This window comes from Bombina bombina, chromosome 10 (assembly GCF_027579735.1).
Source record: "Bombina bombina isolate aBomBom1 chromosome 10, aBomBom1.pri, whole genome shotgun sequence".
NCBI lineage: Eukaryota > Metazoa > Chordata > Amphibia > Anura > Bombinatoridae > Bombina > Bombina bombina.
The window spans coordinates 101,977,072-101,999,677 of NC_069508.1; the positions used below are offsets into that span (position 1 = coordinate 101,977,072).

Consider the following 22,606-nt stretch of genomic DNA (forward strand, 5'->3'; position numbering starts at 1 on the left):
TAACATTTATATGCACTGGGAAACAAAAAATGAGTGTGACTCGCTTTATTGCTATATTCACTTTATTGCGGTGGTCTGGAACCAAACCTGCAATATATCTGAGGTACAATATATATATATATATATATTAACATTGATATAAACATTGTTGCAAACACTACTGCCAAATGGCTAAAGACACGTGAACACTCCTGAACTCACATATGATTACATATCAACAAGGGATACCAGAAGTAGTAAGCAAAATTGATGATGGAAGTTAATTGAAAAGTTGTTTAAAATCCCATGCTGCATCCAATCTACTTAATTTTAATTTTGACTTTACTACCCCTTTAAAGAATGAGTCTGACATGTATTTGGACTCCTAAATCTTTCATCACACTGCATTTACGACCAAGAACTACAATTTCCAGCATAATGCTCAGCAACTGCACACTGTTACACTGCAGAATGGGAATGTTAGGTCCCTCATGGGAAGCCACCAGACATGTAGGGATGTCCCTGCTGATGTTAGCTTCCACCTTACCCTGTGCAGCCGGATTTCAGGATTTGTTTGTGTGAACAAAGCAAGAGCAGAGAACATATCATGGGGAAAGACCGCGGATAAGCAGTGGGGAGATTGCAATGTTCTCATTTCCGTCTCAACATAGAAGCATCTAATTCACAAGTTTATTGAGATATTCCTTATAGATCATATCAGATGAAATTATCTCACGCGATTAATTCATCTGAACATTTCCAAATTACTTTTGGGAACAGTTGTCTCTTTGGTCATTTTGTTTTCCCTGCGTAACCTATATTTTGCTTTGTTGTAGAGAGATCTAAGGCAGTGGTATGTCTGGCAGATGTTTGTACCTGATCATTACTTTTGGTCTTCAAGGTCTACTCTGCATCTAACTGCTGAACAGCACATAGATTTATACTTTAACTGCAAATAAAGTTTATTACACCTGAGTTTTTACACAATAAGCAATAAAGAAATTAACTTCTTAAGCTAAAACTACTCTCTCATTTCCGCTACCTTAGTTTGCCAAGTATGCATATCAACAAAAACATTAAAAAAAGCCACTTGCACATAGAGAATGCCAAAGACTCACAAAGCACCTATAACCGTATACGGAATCATTAAAAGATGTACTAGCTCTCACTTTTACCCCTTACCACAAAATCAACTCTCCACTATCGACCGTATGCACAATAAACTTACAATTGTTAACATTTGCTAGGGGAACCTATAATGAAAAGTTACATTTCACCAACTCAGTCAACGGGAACATAAATGCTAAATTATAGTTGCTTGCACTGAAGGCTGCCCACTGCCAATTTATAAAAGTAAATTATTACTATATTATCAAACGTGTACTAAATGTTTTATAAAAATCATAAAAGTTTCACTAACATGTCAGGCCATTTGTCTAGACTTCCCTCACCTGTACCCAGTGGGATTTGACCAGGTACATATTAAAAGGGATATGAAGGGGGGGGGGAGCTAACACTCGAGCTGGATGGTCGCATATGTCAGCAGCTCCGGCTAAATCATTTTTAAAAGTCAAGTTTGGTGACCATCCAGCCTATAAATTTGCAACGATATTGACATCCTAAAAACCCAGGAGTCTTACAAACCCGATATTATAAGGGGATAAAATCATCTCGGTGTCAACACTTTGCTATTTAAGCACTGGCCTGTTCGGATCCTCTTAGAGAGGCCATTTTCCTACCCACATGGAGATCAGCAAAGAGGAATTGGATTGTTTAAAAGCTCTATTTCAATCTTACTAAAGCCTACTTTCACTTTAACAAAGTGGATCTCTTACAGCGGGTTATCAACAACTCCACCAGAGTTATAGAGAATCACTAAGCTCAACAACATAGATCGAGATCATGGACACCCTCGGCAAATGGGAGACAGAAACATCTCAGCTGATTCGTAGCCATTTCAGTGAGTTTACACAGAGTTTGGTCGGATTGCTATCTGGTAGCCCTACCTTACATTCTAAACAGTCTACCCCACTACTGGACTCACAGTGGCTAAATAATGAAAGGGTGGAGATGGGGATGACAGTGCGGAAGGCACTGACTGACCAGCCTGCGTTCCTGAACTCAGACACCATGGAGGGAACTTACCATACTACAGCGGAACAGAGTCCTGGCGCTGATCTGTTTGGAGGATCAGAGGTTCTTTGCAGAGCACAGGGAATGTGTTTCCCATCCCAACAAACCGGGACATTGAACTTTTCAGAGAGACCCTTGGCGGTCACAGTGGGGGAAGGACCTGAAACAAAGCTACCTACATACAAAGGTACTAGTCTTGCAGTTCTCCGGGCGATGGCGTCAGGATCCCCATGCTCACAGCTGATAAGACAAACAAAGGAGCGGACAGACACTTGCAGGAGAAGGGATCAGCTGACACCTACTGTAGGGCCTTGTATTTGTGCTCCGGGACAGAATACTTCCTCGATGTGTCCTTTGACAACACAGAAGCGGTCTGGCATCGGTTAATCTGTGCAGATATCTGACTGACCCATATCTGTTTCTCTGTTCCCGAGAGTTAGTGTGGGCTGGATAAGTTATGCATTTTTATAATCTAAAATTTATTTTGCAACCTTATAATTGTTTGAAGTATATATATATGTTGAGAAGTTGAGTCTGTTCTGGAGGGGGTAGCTGTAAGTTATGCCTATATAGATTACCTTAGCTTACATTTTCACTATTAGAGCACACTCTATAGTTGAAAGCAATTGTTTATAGTTATATATTTTGCTAGCTATTACTGCGTTAAAGAATTAGCCTAGAGTCAAAACCTCCTGCTAGGGGAGAGATTAACTGTAAGTATAGATGTAGTTAGCTTCTTGGCGATTTTTCTTCAGTATGGTGGGCTTATACTAAAGAGACAGTTCATGAGGGTTCCCTGCCTACAGCCGAGGCAGAGATGTCCAGTTCGGCATAAACAGTTCAATTTTGTTGAGCCCTTACAGTTTAAAAATCCTAAGAATCCCATGACATATTACTTGTCACTTGCCATATAAAGCGTAAGGGATAGCTATAACAGATATTTATATTAATACTTAACATTATAGGCCTATCTCTAAAGGGTTCACAGACTAGCTATATTTATTTCTAAATCCCCCCGTTCTTAGGTGACTTCATATAAATTTTTACAAATAATACTCTGTGGCATTTCAGGGTAGGTAAATTTAGGATAAGGTATGCGAGTTCCATTATACCAATGTTATATAGTATCATATGCCCAAAGCTTAGTTTTAAGTTCAACATATATTTCACGCTCACATCACAAGATAATTGGACAGATCTAGAACTTGCTAAAAGGGTATTTATAATAGGGAACTAGTTTGTTATCTCCCTATGTTAGTCCTATGCAGACTCTGTTCATTTCCTGACCGTAGTAGATACCCCGGCATTTTGAGGGAAAACGATTATTATGTAGTTTAGATTTCCCCTTTATTTCTATGAATGTTCGTTATTACTCTTCATTATAACTTTTACATCCCTACATACCAATGCCCCAGAAGATAGAAGGGTGCGTTTCTATAATTGTGAATTGTAAGTCTATAATTGAGGCACTCACAGATTACAGGTGTATATATTTCATTATTAGGTACTAATTCAGTCCAAAACGTCAGCTTTGGGTTAGTCAGTAGCCATGCTAATTAGTAATATACCTTATTATTCTCACTATTCAGGACATATCAATTTCCCAGTGTCATTTGTACTCCCCTCCCCCCATACTCCCATCGGCTTATTGGATAAGCATCAGAAAATGCATCTTATGGAAATTCTTTTTTATTGTTTCTCCCCAGTAAATTCTTCCCTTGACAAAGACACTACTTTGAGGGCCCATAGGTGAACCCTAGCTTATTACAGGAGGGTGAAGGTCTGTGAGCAACTTCATTTTGAGTCAAAGGGGATACATGATCATATATGAAAAATAGATAAATAAGAGGTTTATTTTATATATTATATGTTAATTATGTACAAGTGTTATTAGCTGTTGCTTTGTCTCGCAGAAACTCTATACCAACTTTCCAATTAAGGCCAAACTTTTAATATATGTTGAACATTTAATGTATCAGTGAAACCTTTACAATATTGCCAACATTGGATTTGTAGATGGTATAAACTTGTTGTTCTTGTTTATTGCATAACCTCAAAAAAAACTATTAAAAAAAAAAAAAAAGGATATGAAACCCACATTTTTTCTTTCATGATTTAAAAAGCAGGAATGTAAGCTTAGGAGCCAGACCATTTTTGGTTCAGAACCTGGGTAGCATTTGTCAATTGGTGGCTACATTTAGCACTACCCAGGGTGCTGAACCAAAGATGGGTCGGCTCCTAAGAGAACGAATAAAAATTGATAATAGGAGTAAATTAGAAAGTTGCTTCAAATTGCATGCTCTATCTAAATCATGAAATACAAAAAATGGGTTTCATATCCCTTTAATATACACCTGGTCAAATGTTACTGCACACCTAATGGTACAGTTCTTTCATTAATGGCTTAACAATTTCCCATTGCTCCCAGAAATAGACAAACCATACTACAACTACATCTCTCTCCTAGCCACCCATCACTATAAAATGTGTAGTTCCTTCATTATTGTGGTCCAGTAAAACAGGGCTACAGCTTGTGGGTGGTAGGAAGTATGGCAGTAGCTTTTCCAAGTGCCAGGCCTAGTTTTTAGGTCTGTGATTGAAGCCAGAAAAGGTAAAAAACTATGATGATAAATACTCAAACAACAGCCCAAGCATTATGGAGATTACCGTAAAGGATTTATTAAAGGGACACTGAACCCAAATTTTTTCTTTCATGATTCAGATAGAGAATGCAATTTTAACCCCTTAGTGACCAGAGCACTTTTCCATTTGTTGACCGTTTGGGACCAAGGCTATTTTTACATTTCTGCGGTGTTTGTGCTTAGCTGTAATTTTCCTCTTACTCATTTACTGTACCCACACATATTATATACCGTTTTTCTCGCCATTAAATGGACTTTATAAAGATACCATTATTTTCATCATATCTTATAATTTACTATTAAAAAAATTATAAAATATGAGGAAAAAATGGAAAAAAAACCATTTTTTCAAACTTTGACCCCCAAAATCTGTTGCACATCTACAACCACCCAAAAACACCCATTCTAAATAGTTTCTAAATTTTGTCCTGAGTTTAGAAATACCCAATGTTTACATGTTCTTTGCTTTTTTTGCAAGTTATAGGGCACTAAATACAAGTAGCACTTTGCTATTTCCAAACCACTTTTTTTCAAAATTAGCGCTAGTTACATTGGGACACTGATATCTGTCAGGAATCCCTGAATATCCTTTAACATGTATATATATATATTTAGAAGACATCCCAAAGTATTGATCTAAGCCCATTTATATTTCATGCCACCATTTCACTGCCAAATGCGATCAAATAAAAACAAATGTTCACTTTTTCACAAATTTTTTCACAAACTTTAGGTTTCTCACTGAAATTATTTACAAACAGCTTGTGCAATTATTGCACAAATGGTTTTAAATGCTTCTCTGGGATCCCCTTTGTTCAGAAATAGCAGACATATATGGCTTTTACGTTGCTTTTTGGTAATTAGAAGGCCGCTAAATGCCACTGCGCACCACACGTGTATTATGCGCAGCAGTGAAGGGGTTAATTAGGGAGCATGTAGGGAGCTTGTAGGGTTAATTTTAGCTTTAGTGTAGTAAACAACCCCAAGTATTGATCTAGGCCCATTTTCGTATATTTCATGCCACCATTTCACCGCCAAATGCGATCAAATTAAAAAAAACTTTAAATATTTCACAATTTTAGGTTTCTCACTGAAATTATTTACAAACAGCTTGTGCAATTATGGCACAAATTGTTGTAAATGCTTCTCTGGGATCCCCTTTGTTCAGAAATAGCAGACATATATGGCTTTGGCGTTGCTTTTTGGTAATTAGAAGGTCGCTAAATGCCGCTGCGCATCACACGTATATTATGTCTAGCAGTGAAGGAGTTAATTAGGTAGCTTGTAGGGAGCTTGCAGGGTTAATTTTAGCTTTAGTGTAGAGATCAGCCCTCCCACCTGACACGTCCCACCCCCTGATCCCTCCCAAACAGCTCCCTTCCCTCCCCCACCCCACAATTGTCCCCGCCATCTTAAGTACTGGCAGAAAGTCTGCCAGTACTAAAATAAAAGTTTTTTGGGGGGGTTTAGGTTTTTTTTTTAAAAAAAAAATAATTCTTCTGCTGTGTAGGACCCCCCTTAGCCCCCAACCTCCCTGATCCCCCCCCAAACAGCTCTTTAACCCCCCCCCCCCCCCTCTGCCTTTATTGTGCACCATATTGGGTACTGGCACCTGTCTGCCAGTACCCAGTTTGAAAAATAATAATGTATTTAAAAAAAATTATTTTATTAAATATTTTTGTAGTGTAGCTGCCCCCCCCCCTCAACATCCAACCCCCCACCCTCTCCCAGATGCCTTGATTTGAAAATCCCACCCTCCCCAGTCCTCTCTCCCACCCTCCAGATCTACAGCATATTGATGCTGTTTGCATAGATCTCTCATGCACGGCTCTCGTGCACACGCCCGTGCACGCACCCGCACAAGATCCCTCCCCCCTCTTCCACCAATAACTGCCCACCCGCCTCCCTGGATGAGCTCCCACCCACCAACGGTAATGGCTATCGATAGCCGATGCAGAGAGGGCCACAGAGTGGCTCTCTCTGCATCGGATGGCTAAAAACAGTTATTGCAGGGGGGCGGAGCCTACACTCAATGCGGCAAGACGTGTCTCAATGAAGCTCTGTGAGCCTGAAACTAGTTTTAAGAGTTTTTCACAGTTAATATTGATATTTCTTACGCTGAAGCAGCTAATTACTACTGTTGACAGTTATACTCTAAGAGTGGATATCCTGACAGAGCCTATGCCTATGTTTGTTGAGGCAGCTACGTGACAAGTTTCTTCTCAAGATAGGAAGCCATCTTAACAAGTTCCTGCACCATGCAGTGAGTTTTGGATGTAGAAGAAGCTCCTGTATGGCTTGTGGAGCGTAGGTCTGGGGCTGCCGTATCATTACCCCCCCCCCGAACTCCGGGGTTACGATATCCTAGAATGGGATAACAAGTGCAATCTCTCTATCCGGATCTGTTACCTGCCCTGAAGTATACACTTCTATCTACAATGGAAAAGATTGCGGAGGAGGCACTGCTGGGTCTGCTGGACGAACACTTTCAAAACTTGCACCAGCTAATTGTGAACTGCTTTATGGGGAGAATTGACAAAAGAGAGAACTGTGGGGAGATGATATAACCTACCTCCCCTCCCGGCGAGTTCACAGACATGGCGGCTGAAGTTCAGTCTATAGATGGGGCGCAATCATCTCTTGCACTGAGCCCTACAGCGACCTTAGATATGGAGGGAACAAAGGCGATAAAGGAGGACAGTGACGCAAACGCGATCTACCCTGTGGAATCCTCACGACTTGTACTCACTTACTCGCGGAGAATTGGGTCTCTGTCAAGGGATGTATCAGCTATGCCGCCTCCCACGTGGGATGATCTCTGTGCGGTAGCCGGGGACGGCGCACTGGAGAGAAACATATGGGACTTGAATCCAGCTACTTCTGGGCTCCTCGATCTCCAATGGGAAGTCCCTCTCACTTGCCCATACACAGGCTCTGATGAACTTGGAAGCTCCACAGGTATGGTCCTCCTCCCTACTTATAGAGAGTGGAGCTTTGGGGTTGCGGTTACGGGCCGCAGACGGGGGAGAGATTTCTGGATCTGGGAGTTTATGTGCCTAGGACTGAGGGCCCGGGACAGCACTGTTCTTGTTGAAAGACAGGGTGTGGGCTGAAATGGTTCTGAGTCCCTGGACTAATAATCACATTTTGTGACCAGCTACCCTGACCCGGGAAATACTTTGGAACTGCTAGTGTAATAGCACATTTTATTTTTTAAAGGGGTTCACTATACTCGTGGGCAAAGACATATATTTGAAGTTGACACTGTTTATATGAGACGGGTCTGATGATACTGAACTTTTGTGCAGCTGATAATTTCTGAAAATACCCCATATACTACATGTCAACCTCTTTCCAGCAGCTAATTCCATACATAATATAACACTAATGTTTATAATATGCAGATTAGTGTATGCATACCCTTAATTTATAGGGAGCTTGGTTCCACGATGTCTTTAAGTTTATGTTAATATCACTGGCCTAGTATAAATACCTAAACGTCGTGAGATAGAATTGATGCACTCCACTGTACAGTTATTAACTCTGCCTAGGTTTAGCAGTGTTCTGAGATGCATTTGATGTTTTGTGTTTCTTTATAGAGTGTTAATCCTTGCTCACAGTCAACACTCAATGATATTGTCAAATCTGCTGTCAACATTTTAATCCTTGCTGTTTTGTTCATGTAGCTGATGTTAATCTTTTGAAGACTTATAGGTTCTTTGCACACTCTCATATATAGAAATATACCCCCTTATGTTTTACATTGTTATTTCTACCATCAACCCCAGCGCCCCCCAATTGCCCCTTAATCTCTCTTTCTTGTTTGAAAGCTCACAAGGTATTGAACCATTACCAATGTGGTATATATGTGCCTATACCCTTTATTTATTTTAATAGTTATATCTTTTCTTTTTCTAAAATATAAAATGAGGTCTGGTTCATGAGATCCAAAAGTGGTCTCTTCTAATTAAATTACCCCCCTACAGGATTGTTTTAGAGTTGTGAGGTCCAAAAGTGTCCTCTAGTGTCATATAGGGAGTGGTATAGTAGTTGGCATACAAGCTGTGCTGTATTTCTGTTAAACTGACTTTTGTAATCTGTGATGCATAATTTGTACCATACTCATGTCTTTTGTTTTTTTGATATCTGTATGCCTTAACTTACGCCTCAAATAAAAAAAAATAACAAGAATAAAAAAAAAATTAAAAAAAAACAGTTATTGCAGGATGCCTCAATATTGAGGCATCACTGCAATAACATGAAAGCAGCTGGAAGCTATCAGGATCGCTTCCACTGCTTTCAAAGACCAACGACGTATGGGGTACGTCCTTGGTCATTAACTGCATTTTTTTGCAGGACGTACCCCATACGTCGTTGGTTGTTAAGGGGTTAAGCAACTTTCTAATTTACTCCTATTATCAATTTTTTCTTCGTTCTCTTGCTATCTTTATTTTAAAAGCAGAAATGTAAATCTTAGCAGCCAGTCCATTTTAGGTTCAGCACCATGGATAGTGCTTGCTTATTAGAGGCTTACATTTAACCACCAATAAGCAAGCATAACCCAGGTTCTCAAACAAAAATCGTCCGGCTCCTATGCATCACATTCCTGCTTTTAAAATAAAGATAGCAAAAGAACGAAGAAAATTTGATAATAGGAGTAAATTAGAAAGTTGCTTAAAATTGCATGCTTAAATTTGGTTTAGTGTCCCTTTAATGCAATTACAATATACCGTTAATGAGGGTTACATGAGAAAAACATAATTTATGTAAGAACTTACCTGATAAATTCATTTCTTTCATATTAGCAAGAGTCCATGAGCTAGTGACGTATGGGATATAAATTCCTACCAGGAGGGGCAAAGTTTCCCAAACCTCAAAATGCCTATAAATACACCCCTCACCACACCCACAAATCAGTTTAACGAATAGCCAAGAAGTGGGGTGATAAAAAAGTGCGAAAGCATATAAAATAAGGAATTGGAATAGTTGTGCTTTATACAAAAAAATCATAACCACCAAAAAGGGTGGGCCTCATGGACTCTTGCTAATATGAAAGAAATGAATTTATCAGGTAAGTTCTTACATAAATTATGTTTTCTTTCATGTAATTAGCAAGAGTCCATGAGCTAGTGACGTATGGGATAATGACTACCCAAGATGTGGATCTTTCCACGCAAGAGTCACTAGAGAGGGAGGGATAAAATAAAGACAGCCAATTCCTGCTGAAAATAATCCACACCCAAAATAAAAGTTTAATGAAAACATAAGCAGAAGATTCAAACTGAAACCGCTGCCTGAAGTACTTTTCTACCAAAAACTGCTTCAGAAGAAGAAAACACATCAAAATGGCAGAATTTAGTAAAAGTATGCAAAGAGGACCAAGTTGCTGCTTTGCAAATCTGATCAACCGAAGCCTCATTCCTAAACGCCCAGGAAGTAGAAACTGACCTAGTAGAATGAGCTGTAATCCTTTGAGGCGGAGTTTTACCCGACTCGACATAAGCATGGTGAATTAAGGATTTCAACCAAGATGCCAAAGAAATGGCAGAAGCTTTCTGACCTTTCCTAGAACCGGAAAAGATGACAAATAGACTAGAAGTCTTACGGAAAGACTTAGTAGCCTCAACATAATATTTCAAAGCTCTAACAACATCCAAAGAATGCAACGATTTCTCCTTAGAATTCTTAGGGTTAGGACATAATGAAGGAACCACAATTTCTCTACTAATGTTGCTGGAATTCACAACCTTAGGTAAAAATTCAAAAGAAGTTCGCAACACCGCCTTATCCTGATGAAAAATCAGAAAAGGAGACTCACAAGAAAGAGCAGATAATTCAGAGACTCTTCTGGCAGAAGAGATGGCCAAAAGGAACAAAACTTTCCAAGAAAGTAATTTAATGTCCAATGAATGCATGGGTTCAAAAGGAGGAGCTTGAAGAGCCCTCAGAACCAAATTCAAACTCCAAGGAGGAGAAATTGACTTAATGACAGGTTTTATACGAACCAAAGCTTGTACAAAACAATGAATATCAGGAAGATTAGCAATCTTTCTGTGAAAAAGAACAGAAAGAGCAGAGATTTGTCCTTTCAAGGAACTTGCGGACAAACCTTTATCTAAACCATCCTGAAGAAACTGTAAAATTCTCGGAATTCTAAAAGAATGCCAGGATAAATGATGAGAAAGACACCAAGAAATATAAGTCTTCCAGACTCTATAATAGATCTCTCTAGATACAGATTTACGAGCCAGTAACATAGTATTAATCACAGAGTCAGAGAAACCTCTTTGACCAAGAATCAAGCGTTCAATCTCCATACCTTTAAATTTAAGGATTTGAGATCCTGATGGAAGAAAGGACCTTGTGACAGAAGGTCTGGTCTTAACGGAAGAGTCCACGGCTGGCAAGAGGCCATCCGGACAAGATCCGCATACCAAAACCTTTAAGGCCATGCTGGAGCTACCAGCAGAACAAACAAGCATTCCTTCAGAATCTTGGAGATTACTCTTGGAAGAAGAACTAGAGGCGGAAAGATATAGGCAGGATGATACTTCCAAGGAAGTGATAATGCATCCACTGCCTCCGTCTGAGGATCCCGGGATCTGGACAGATACCTGGGAAGTTTCTTGTTTAGACGAGAAGCCATCAGATCTATTTCTGGGAGTTCCCACATTTGAACAATCTGAAGAAATACCTCTGGGTGAAGAGACCATTCGCCAGGATGCAACGTTTGGCGACTGAGATAATCCGCTTCCCAATTGTCTATACCTGGGATATGAACCGCAGAGATTAGACAGGAGCTGGATTCCGCCCAAACCAGAATTCGAGATACTTCTTTCATAGCCAGAGGACTGCGAGTCCCTCCTTGATGATTGATGTATGCCACAGTTGTGACATTGTCTGTCTAAAAACAAATGAACGACTCTCTCTTCAGAAGAGGCCAAGACTGAAGAGCTCTGAAAATTGCACGGAGTTCCAAAATATTGATCGGTAATCTCACCTCCTGAGATTCCCAAACCCCTTGTGCCGTCAGAGACCCCCACACAGCTCCCCAACCTGTAAGACTTGCATCTGTTGAGATTATAGTCCAGGTCGGAAGAACAAAAGAAGCCCCCTGAATTAAACAATGGTGATCTGTCCACCACGTCAGAGAATGTCGGACAATCGGTTTTAAAGATATTAATTGAGATATCTTTGTGTAATCCCTGCACCAATGGTTCAGCATACAGAGCTGAAGAAGTTGCATGTGAAAACGAGCAAAGGGGATCGCGTCCGATGCAGCAGTCATAAGGCCTAGAATTTCCATGCATAAGGCTACCGAAGGGAATGATTGTGACTGAAGGTTTCGACAAGCTGAAATCAATTTTAGACGTCTCTTGTCTGTCAAAGATAGAGTCATGGACACTGAATCTATCTGGAACCCTAAAAAGGTTACCTTTGTCTGAGGAATCAATGAACTTTTTAGTGAATTGATCCTCCAACCATGATCTTGAAGAAACAACACAAGTCGATTCGTATGAGATTCTGCTAAATGTGAAGACTGAGCAAGTACCAAGATATCGTCCAAATAAGGAAATACCACAATACCCTGTTCTCTGATTACAGACAGAAGGGCACCGAGAACCTTTGTAAAAATTCTTGGAGCTGTAGCTAGGCCAAACGGCAGAGCCACAAACTGGTAATGCTTGTCCAGAAAAGAGAATCTCAGGAACTGATAGTGAGCTGGATGAATCGGAATATGCAGATATGCATCCTGTAAATCTATTGTAGACATATAATGCCCTTGCTGAACAAAAGGCAATATAGTCCTTACAGTTACCATTTTGAATGTTGGTATCCTTACATAACGATTTAATATTTTTAGATCCAGAACTGGTCTGAAGGAATTCTCCTTCTTGGGTACAATGAAGAGATTCGAATAAAACCCCAGCCCCTGTTCCAAAACTGGAACTGGCATAATTACTCCAGCCAACTCTAGATCTGAAACACATTTCAGAAATGCTTGAGCTTTCACTGGGTTTACTGGGACACGGGAAAGAAAAAATCTCTTTGAAGGAGGTCTTATCTTGAAACCAATTCTGTACCCTTCTGAAACAATGTTCTGAATCCAAAGATTGTGAACAGAATTGATCCAAATTTCTTTGAAAAAACGTAATCTGCCCCCTACCAGCTGAGCTGGAATGAGGGCCGCACCTTCATGTGGACTTAGAAGCTGGCTTTGCTTTTCTAGAAGGCTTGGATTTATTCCAGACTGGAGATGGTTTCCAAACTGAAACTGCTCCTGAGGATGAAGGATCAGGCTTTTGTTCTTTGTTGAAACGAAAGGAACGAAAACGATTATTAGCCCTGTTTTTACCTTTAGATTTTTTATCCTGTGGTAAAAAAGTTCCTTTCCCACCAGTAACAGTTGAGATAATAGAATCCAACTGAGAACCAAATAATTTATTACCCTGGAAAGAAAGGGAAAGTAGAGTTGATTTAGAAGACATATCAGCATTCCAAGTTTTAAGCCATAAAGCTCTTCTAGCTAAAATAGCTAGAGACATAAACCTGACATCAACTCTGATAATATCAAAAATGGCATCACAGATAAAATTATTAGCATGTTGAAGAAGAATAATAATATTATGAGAATCATGATCTGTTACTTGTTGCGCTAAAGTTTCCAACCAAAAAGTTGAAGCTGCAGCAACATCAGCCAATGATATAGCAGGTCTAAGAAGATTACCTGAACAGAGATAAGCTTTTCTTAGAAAGGATTCAATTTTCCTATCTAAAGGATCCTTAAAGGAAGTACCATCTGCCGTAGGAATAGTAGTACGTTTAGCAAGGGTAGAAATAGCCTCATCAACTTTAGGGATTTTGTCCCAAAATTCTAATCTGTCGGACGGTACAGGATATAATTGCTTAAAACATTTAGAAGGAGTAAATGAATTACCCAAATTATTCCATTCTCTGGAAATTACTTCAGAAATAGCACCAGGAACAGGAAAAACTTCTGGAATAACCACAGGAGATCTAAAGACCTTGTCTAAACGTTTAGATTTAGTATCAAGAGGACCAGAATCCTCAATTTCTAATGCAATTAGGACTTCTTTAAGTAAAGAACGGATAAATTCCATTTTAAATAAATATGACGATTTATCAGCATCAACCTCTGATACAGAATCCTCTGAACCAGAAGAGTCATTAGAATCAGAATGATGATGTTCATTTAAAAATTCATCTGTATAAAGAGAAGTTTTAAAAGACTTTTTATGTTTACCAGAAGGAGGAATAACAGACATAGCCTTCTTAATGGATTCAGAAACAAAATCTCTTATGTTATCAGGAACACTCTGAACATTAGATGTTGATGGAACTGCAACAGGTAATGGTACTTTACTAAAGGAAATATTTTCTGCATTAACAAGTTTGTCATGACATGTAATACAAACAACAGCTGGAGGAACAACTACCAAAAGTTTACAGCAGATACACTTAGCTTTGGTAGTTCCAGCACCAGGCAACGATTTTCCAGTAGTATCTTCTGACTCAGTTGCAACGTGGGACATCTTGCAATATGTAATAGAAAAAACAACATATAAAGCAAAATTGATCAAATTTCTTAAATGACAGTTTCAGGAATGGGAAAAAATGCCAGTGAACAAGCTTCTAGCAACCAGAAGCAACAAATAATGAGACTTAAATAAAGTGGAGACAAATTTGACGCCCACAATATTTGGCGCCTAAATGCTATTAGCGACAAAAATGACGCCACATCCGGAAAGCCGACATTTTTGGCGCGAAAAACGTAAAAAATGGCGCAACTATACACAAATATGACGCAAATAGAAAAAAAAAATTCGCGCCAAGAATGACGCAATAAAATGAAGCATTTTCAGCCCCCGCGAGCCTAACAGCCCACAGGGAAAAGTCAAATTTTAAGGTAAGATAAAAATGATATATTCAAATGCATTATCCCAAATATGAAACTGACTGTCTGAAATAAGGAAATGTTGAACATCCTGAGTCAAGGCAAATAAATATTTGAATACATATATTTAGAACTTTATAAAAAAGTGCCCAACCATAGCTTTAGAGTGTCACAGAAAATAAGCTTACTTACTTACCCCAGGACACTCATCTACATGTTGTAGAAAGCCAAACCAGTACTGAAACGAGAATCAGCAGAGGTAATGGTATATATATATATATAAGAGTATATCGTCAATCTGAAAAGGGAGGTAAGAGATGAATCTCTACGACCGATAACAGAGAACCCATGAAATAGACCCTGTAGAAGGAGATCATTGAATTCAAACAGGCAATACTCTCTTCACATCCCTCTGACATTCACTGCACGCTGAGAGGAAAACCGGGCTCCAACCTGCTGCGGAGCGCATATCAACGTAGAATCTAGCACAAACTTACTTCACCACCTCCATAGGAGGCAAAGTTTGTAAAACCGATTTGTGGGTGTGGTGAGGGGTGTATTTATAGGCATTTTGAGGTTTGGGAAACTTTGCCCCTCCTGGTAGGAATGTATATCCCATACGTCACTAGCTCATGGACTCTTGCTAATTACATGAAAGAAACGAAGGTTATTATTTACATAGAAAATCTAGACTCTTTTTTCTTTTCTTTACTCCTGTCTGTGAGTAGGAAAATAAATTGTTTTACTCTTCACTTACCTGAACTCATGTCAGCAGAATCCCTCTGCGAGGCATTTATTGCAGTTTTATCCATCAGTTCCATTAGTTGCTTCTGAAGGGAAACTGCTTCCTTAAAGAGAGCTTGCAAGAGATCTGAGACAAGATGGAGCCGGCCACTATACACTGAATCACTGTCCTGATGGAGAAGAAAAACTAGATGAAAAAATGCTCAGCAGAATAAACCAACATTAAAGGGATATAAAACCCAAAAATTAATAATTTGCGATTCAGACAGAGCATACAATTTTTTTAAAAAAATTCAATTTACTTTTATCAAATCGGCAACGTTCCCATGGTAATCTTTGTTGAAGAGCTAACTAGGTAGGTATCTGGAGCACTAAATGGCAGGAAATAGTGCTGCCATCTAGTGCTCTTGCAAATGGATAACATTCTAGCAAAACTGCTGCCATATAGTGCTCCATACACGTGCACATTCCTAAGCTTACATCCTGCTTTTGAAAAAGAAAAAAAAAATACCAAGAGAGCAAAGGAAATTTGATAATTGGAGTGAACTAGAATGTGGTTTAAAACTGAATGCTCTATCTGAATCACGTTGGAAAAAAAAATGGGGTTTCATATACGTTTAACTCTACAAAACACAAAGATTATACAAGGGAATACGCAGCAATCTGGTACGTTTTCAGAGTAAAAAAATGAAAAGAGCTATTGCCTTTAAAGAAAAGTGAGCACAGCTATTGCTTTGAAGGGACAAGGTAGTCAATTTGTTAAAGGGACACAAAACCCAATTTATTTCATGATTCAGAAAGAACATTCAAAATTTAAGCAACTCTAATTTACTCCTATTATCAATTTTAATTTGTTCTCTTGCTATCTTTATTTGAAAAAGCAGGAATGTAATCTTAGGAGCCGGCCCATTTTTAGTTCAGCACCTGGGTAGTGCGCTTACTGATTGGTGGCTACATTTGGCCAAAAAACATAATAAAAATACATTACAAAGTACAGTTACACTCATAAAAACACCAATAAAAAAAATATATTTCATATATATATATATATATATATATATATATATATATATATATATATATATATATATATAGGATTAAGTAAAATGTGTCTCCTCAGAGACCTGAGTTGACACAAGTGATACTCTGAAGTGGGCGCTGGTCAGAAAGGTTATAGGAGATAATGGCTGCTATATAAGACAAATACTGGGAGGGTTGTAAAGCCCTAGACAGTAAGAGTAAATATATATTCAAAAGGTGGATACAGCGCCTATATGTCCAGTATACTGTAGGGGTATGTGAGGAGTATATGTTATAACAAAAAGAAGAAAAGTAAAAAGTACAATAATGTAAGAAGTACAAAATTAAAAGAAAGTAAATAAAAAATAAAAAAATATTATAATAAAAAATATATTGACATAAAACAATAAATAATGAATGAAAGTCCAGCTAAAAATGGCATATAAAATATATGAACTTAGAAATAGTGTTCATAGAAGTCCTGGAGATGATATAATTCGTAATAAGTCTCCAGATGTAGTAGTTATATAGATTATAGTTGGTATATACTACCCTTACCAGATATTACCTCAATCGAATGAGGTAAGTATGCCGCACTGGGGGTATATATAGATGATTGGATTTCCTCCTTGTATTCTGCTGTGGTGCCTCTTGTGATGTTCGTTAACCTCTTGGAGTATGCAGGGATATGTTTCTGAAGGTGAGTTGATCCCTTGCACTTCCTATGGGTTAGTGGTTGGCCTCTTGGAGTGCTCTTTCTGTTCTGGTATTGACTTTCTCCAGCATAGAGATACCCAGGGAGACGCAAAGAAAATATATAGTGTAATACTGTTTATTTTTTAAAAGAGCATAAAAATACACTTTATATTGCACTCACATTTGACATCCTCAAACAATATGAGGTATGTATATAGCACATATATTTAAAAAGAATCCTTCCACAGGTTAAAGCGGGATGCGTAATCCCCAGTCTTAAATGCAAGCTTCTTAAAGAAGTTGCATGCAGCTGTGGTGTATTCCAAGGTAAATATTACAGAATAAAATGCACACAAAGCGGCGCTAGTGAAACTAGCTGCAGGAGGAACAAAATAGGATATTATAAAAGACAACTAATAGAACGTAGATTAAAATGTGTTTACACAGAAGTTAATTCCCTGACGCGTTTCAAAGGTTTGAATCCTTCTTCAGAGGGTAGAATAAAGTGCTGGGCCATTATCGTTTGTTTTGAACGCTTCGGGCGGCGGCACGCCCTCAGCGTATAATTGGTCATGTGGGCCCGTGTTACGTGACGTTAGTTTCACGTTCGTTTCAGTATATTACATTGTATAGTGATTGGTTACATATCGGTACACGTGATAGGGCAGAAATGTATACTGATAGGTTGAGTACAACAAGGATCTATGGGATATGTAGTCTTTAACTTACTCAGCATTTTCCCTTGTCATTTTCGATCGCATTATTTACAATATATTCATATTATGTGGTATCCTTTCTACAGCAATAGGATCATATTGTGGTGTATGGTATGAGGTGAATATTCACACAAACATTTATTCACATTTTGTGGTACATGGGTTATTGATGTTGTATACATCCCTTCAGTATTTTTGTATGATTATTATTTTATGGTACATATATGTATTGCTTGTTTGTTTGGAAACCCATGTATTATTCAGTATCTGCTTATTTTGAGGTGTATATTATATGCTCCGTATTTTTGGAATAAATGACATTTCAATATATCGAATTTTCTAAAGTTCTAGAATTATATGTAGCCCCTTTGGAAGGCTATTATTTGTTCTATACTAGGAATATATCTTTCGTGTGTATTTGAGTCATATTCCTATGTATAGGGTATATACTATATATTGTATCGAGATATCTATAACTTCATACATCAAGATTCTAGGGTCAAATGTTGGACTAATCTCATTGGCTAGTTAGTATCTATATATGTATAGTTCTTATTTTTTATATCACTCAGGTCATTTGGTCTCAGGGTGGTTAGTATATCATGATATATATGTATCTATGTAACATATTATGTTATTATTAATATTCGTTATGAAATAAGTAGTACTATAGTGTATGTTATATAGTTCTTAGTCTTGTAGGGAATAGATAGATATAGATAACACATACATGTTGTTACAAAAAGTTATTGCATACTCAGGAATTTTAGAGTTATGTGTCTTACTGAATAAGGAAAGCTGCTATATCTATGTCTTTGTTGAGGCCTTTGGGAGTCATGGAATCTAGTTTGTGTATCCATTGTGTTTCCCTCCGTCTTAAATGGAGTTCCCTGCTTATACCTTCTGGGGGATCCCTGATGTGTTCAAGTATGGTGCCTCTTAGACATGCTGGATTAGAATTGTGTATTAAGCGAAAATGGTTTGACACGCTATGTTTTTTTAAACTGTTTTCTATGTTCCTAATGTGTTCCAGTAGTCTGGTCTTGTAACACATCAGGGATCCCCCAGAAGGTATAAGCAGGGAACTCCATTTAAGACGGAGGGAAACACAATGGATACACAAACTAGATTCCATGACTCCCAAAGGCCTCAACAAAGACATAGATATAGCAGCTTTCCTTATTCAGTAAGACACATAACTCTAAAATTCCTGAGTATGCAATAACTTTTTGTAACGACATGTATGTGTTATCTATATCTATCTATTCCCTACAAGACTAAGAACTATATAACATACACTATAGTACTACTTATTTCATAACGAATATTAATAATAACATAATATGTTACATAGATACGTATATATCATGATATACTAACCACCCTGAGACCAAATGACCTGAGTGATATAAAAAATAAGAACTATACATATATAGATACTAACTAGCCAATGAGATTAGTCCAACATTTGACCCTAGAATCTTGATGTATGAAGTTATAGATATCTCGATACAATATATAGTATATACCCTATACATAGGAATATGACTCAAATACACACGAAAGATATATTCCTAGTATAGAACAAATAATAGCCTTCCAAAGGGGCTACATATAATTCTAGAACTTTAGAAAATTCGATATATTGAAATGTCATTTATTCCAAAAATACGGAGCATATAATATACACCTCAAAATAAGCAGATACTGAATAATACATGGGTTTCCAAACAAACAAGCAATACATATATGTACCATAAAATAATAATCGTACAAAAATACTGAAGGGATGTATACAACATCAATAACCCATGTACCACAAAATGTGAATAAATGTTTGTGTGAATATTCACCTCATACCATACACCACAATATGATCCTATTGCTGTAGAAAGGATACCACATAATATGAATATATTGTAAATAATGCGATCGAAAATGACAAGGGAAAATGCTGAGTAAGTTAAAGACTACATATCCCATAGATCCTTGTTGTACTCAACCTATCAGTATACATTTCTGCCCTATCACGTGTACCGATATGTAACCAATCACTATACAATGTAATATACTGAAACGAACGTGAAACTAACGTCACGTAACACGGGTCCACATGACCAATTATACGCTGAGGGCGTGCCGCCGCCCGAAGCGTTCAAAACAAACGATAATGGCCCAGCACTTTATTCTACCCTCTGAAGAAGGATTCAAACCTTTGAAACGCGTCAGGGAATTAACTTCTGTGTAAACACATTTTAATCTACGTTCTATTAGTTGTCTTTTATAATATCCTATTTTGTTCCTCCTGCAGCTAGTTTCACTAGCGCCGCTTTGTGTGCATTTTATTCTGTAATATTTACCTTGGAATACACCACAGCTGCATGCAACTTCTTTAAGAAGCTTGCATTTAAGACTGGGGATTACGCATCCCGCTTTAACCTGTGGAAGGATTCTTTTTAAATATATGTGCTATATACATACCTCATATTGTTTGAGGATGTCAAATGTGAGTGCAATATAAAGTGTATTTTTATGCTCTTTTAAAAAATAAACAGTATTACACTATATATTTTCTTTGTGTCTCCCTGGGTATCTCTATGCTGGAGAAAGTCAATACCAGAACAGAAAGAGCACTCCAAGAGGCCAACCACTAACCCATAGGAAGTGCAAGGGATCAACTCACCTTCAGAAACATATCCCTGCATACTCCAAGAGGTTAACGAACATCACAAGAGGCACCACAGCAGAATACAAGGAGGAAATCCAATCATCTATATATACCCCCAGTGCGGCATACTTACCTCATTCGATTGAGGTAATATCTGGTAAGGGTAGTATATACCAACTATAATCTATATAACTACTACATCTGGAGACTTATTACGAATTATATCATCTCCAGGACTTCTATGAACACTATTTCTAAGTTCATATATTTTATATGCCATCTTTAGCTGGACTTTCATTCATTATTTATTGTTTTATGTCAATATATTTTTTATTATAATATTTTTTTATTTTTTATTTACTTTCTTTTAATTTTGTACTTCTTACATTATTGTACTTTTTACTTTTCTTCTTTTTGTTATAACATATACTCCTCACATACCCCTACAGTATACTGGACATATAGGCGCTGTATCCACCTTTTGAATATATATATATATATATATATATATATATATATATATATATATATATATATATATATATATATATATATATATATATATATATATATATTTCAAGTGATGGTGTAAGTGCACTCTCACCAACTTATACAACTTGTCAGGGTGCTGTAAGATAATAGATAAACTGTAGCAAAGAAGCACTCACTGAACGATTCCAACTGTGACAAAAGACTTTAATTCAAACGAGTGACGTTTCGGGACAATAACAGTCCCTTCCTCTGACAAGCTAACAATGTGAAAAAGCAGGCCTTAAATAGGCTCCAAAAATACCCTCCCCATAAGTGTGACCAATCACGGTCAAGGTAACAAAACCTATCTTACCCAGTAACAAATAGTGATCGATATTACAATAGTGCAAAGTAAATTAATCAAGTGAGTTAAAACATAGGACCCCGTGTTGCTAATAGAGTGGGGGGAATAATCACAGTTCAACCCTTTCTAATCAGCTGCTAAACGACCATAAACAAAGGAAAAAACGAAGAAAAAACGAAGAAAAAACCATATTATGTGAGGATCGTAATTCAACCAATCAGTGTGATCCCAGTCATGTAGATCGTAATTCCACCAATGGGCCGTCATCAGACTTGTGGGAATTATAATAGTACCAATCAGCAGCCTAATAGCATTCTGTATCAGAAGCGTCATACCATTACGCTTTCCAGATACGCCCACCTGTCACTGACTATGCCCGTTGCCTATAGCAACACAGTAAAAACATTTTGCTAAATCGGATCAGATCGCTACTTGCCAGTCATGGACAGATACAGCGATACGCTCGCCATATAGATCACAGCGGCTTTCGCATATCGGATAACAAAGGCGTTGCACAGCCAAAATAATGCTGTTAAAGAGATGGCGAGATCCGACCAATCAGCCGTGTGTCCACACCCCCATGGGCGTAACAAGATCATCACTGTGTTATTGTCCGCCTCTGTGTCTCTGTATCAGAGATGGGCTAATCTATTAAAATAATCACACTCGTATAAAGGTGACAAACAGTTTCCATCCTGGGCCACACATAGACTGTCAATGGCGAACACGGCTATATTCGTGTAATACTACCAATAAATTTCAGCTGTTTATTTCACAACAACAAACTGTTATTTATAATACCTGTCTGTTTCAACGGTCGCTGCATGCAGACTCCTATGCTGTGCATCAAACAACATCCTAAGAATAAAGTGTAAACAGTGTAAATAGAAACAATATATGTAAAAAAGGGGGACCTATATGTATAAAACCTATATGTATAAAACCACATATAAGCTATTATATATCCATAAAGAGTAATCACAAAAAAGTGAAAAGTATAAACAAATAAATCTTAGTTGTATATTTCATAACAACCAACTGTTGTTTCTAATACCTATCTATTTCCACGGTCGCTGCATGCAGACTCCTATTCTGTGCATCAAACAACATCCTTAGAGTAAAGTGTAAACAGTGTAAAAAGGAACTATATATACAAAACGGGAAACCTATATACATATAATCTATATGAATAAAACAACATATAAGCTATTATATATCCATAGTAAGTAATCACGAAAAAGTAAAAAGTATAACACT

At 37.8% G+C, this 22,606-nt stretch overlaps 1 protein-coding gene across 1 annotated transcript in view; it reads right to left on the reverse strand.

The window, feature by feature from the left end:
• Positions 1-22,606, reverse strand: part of FIRRM (FIGNL1 interacting regulator of recombination and mitosis) — a 367,507-nt gene that overhangs the window by 334,232 nt on the left and 10,669 nt on the right. The window contains exon 5 of the mRNA XM_053693168.1: positions 15,428-15,584. Within this exon, the coding sequence (XP_053549143.1) occupies positions 15,428-15,584 (157 nt within the window). The remainder of the gene's footprint in view (positions 1-15,427; positions 15,585-22,606) is intronic.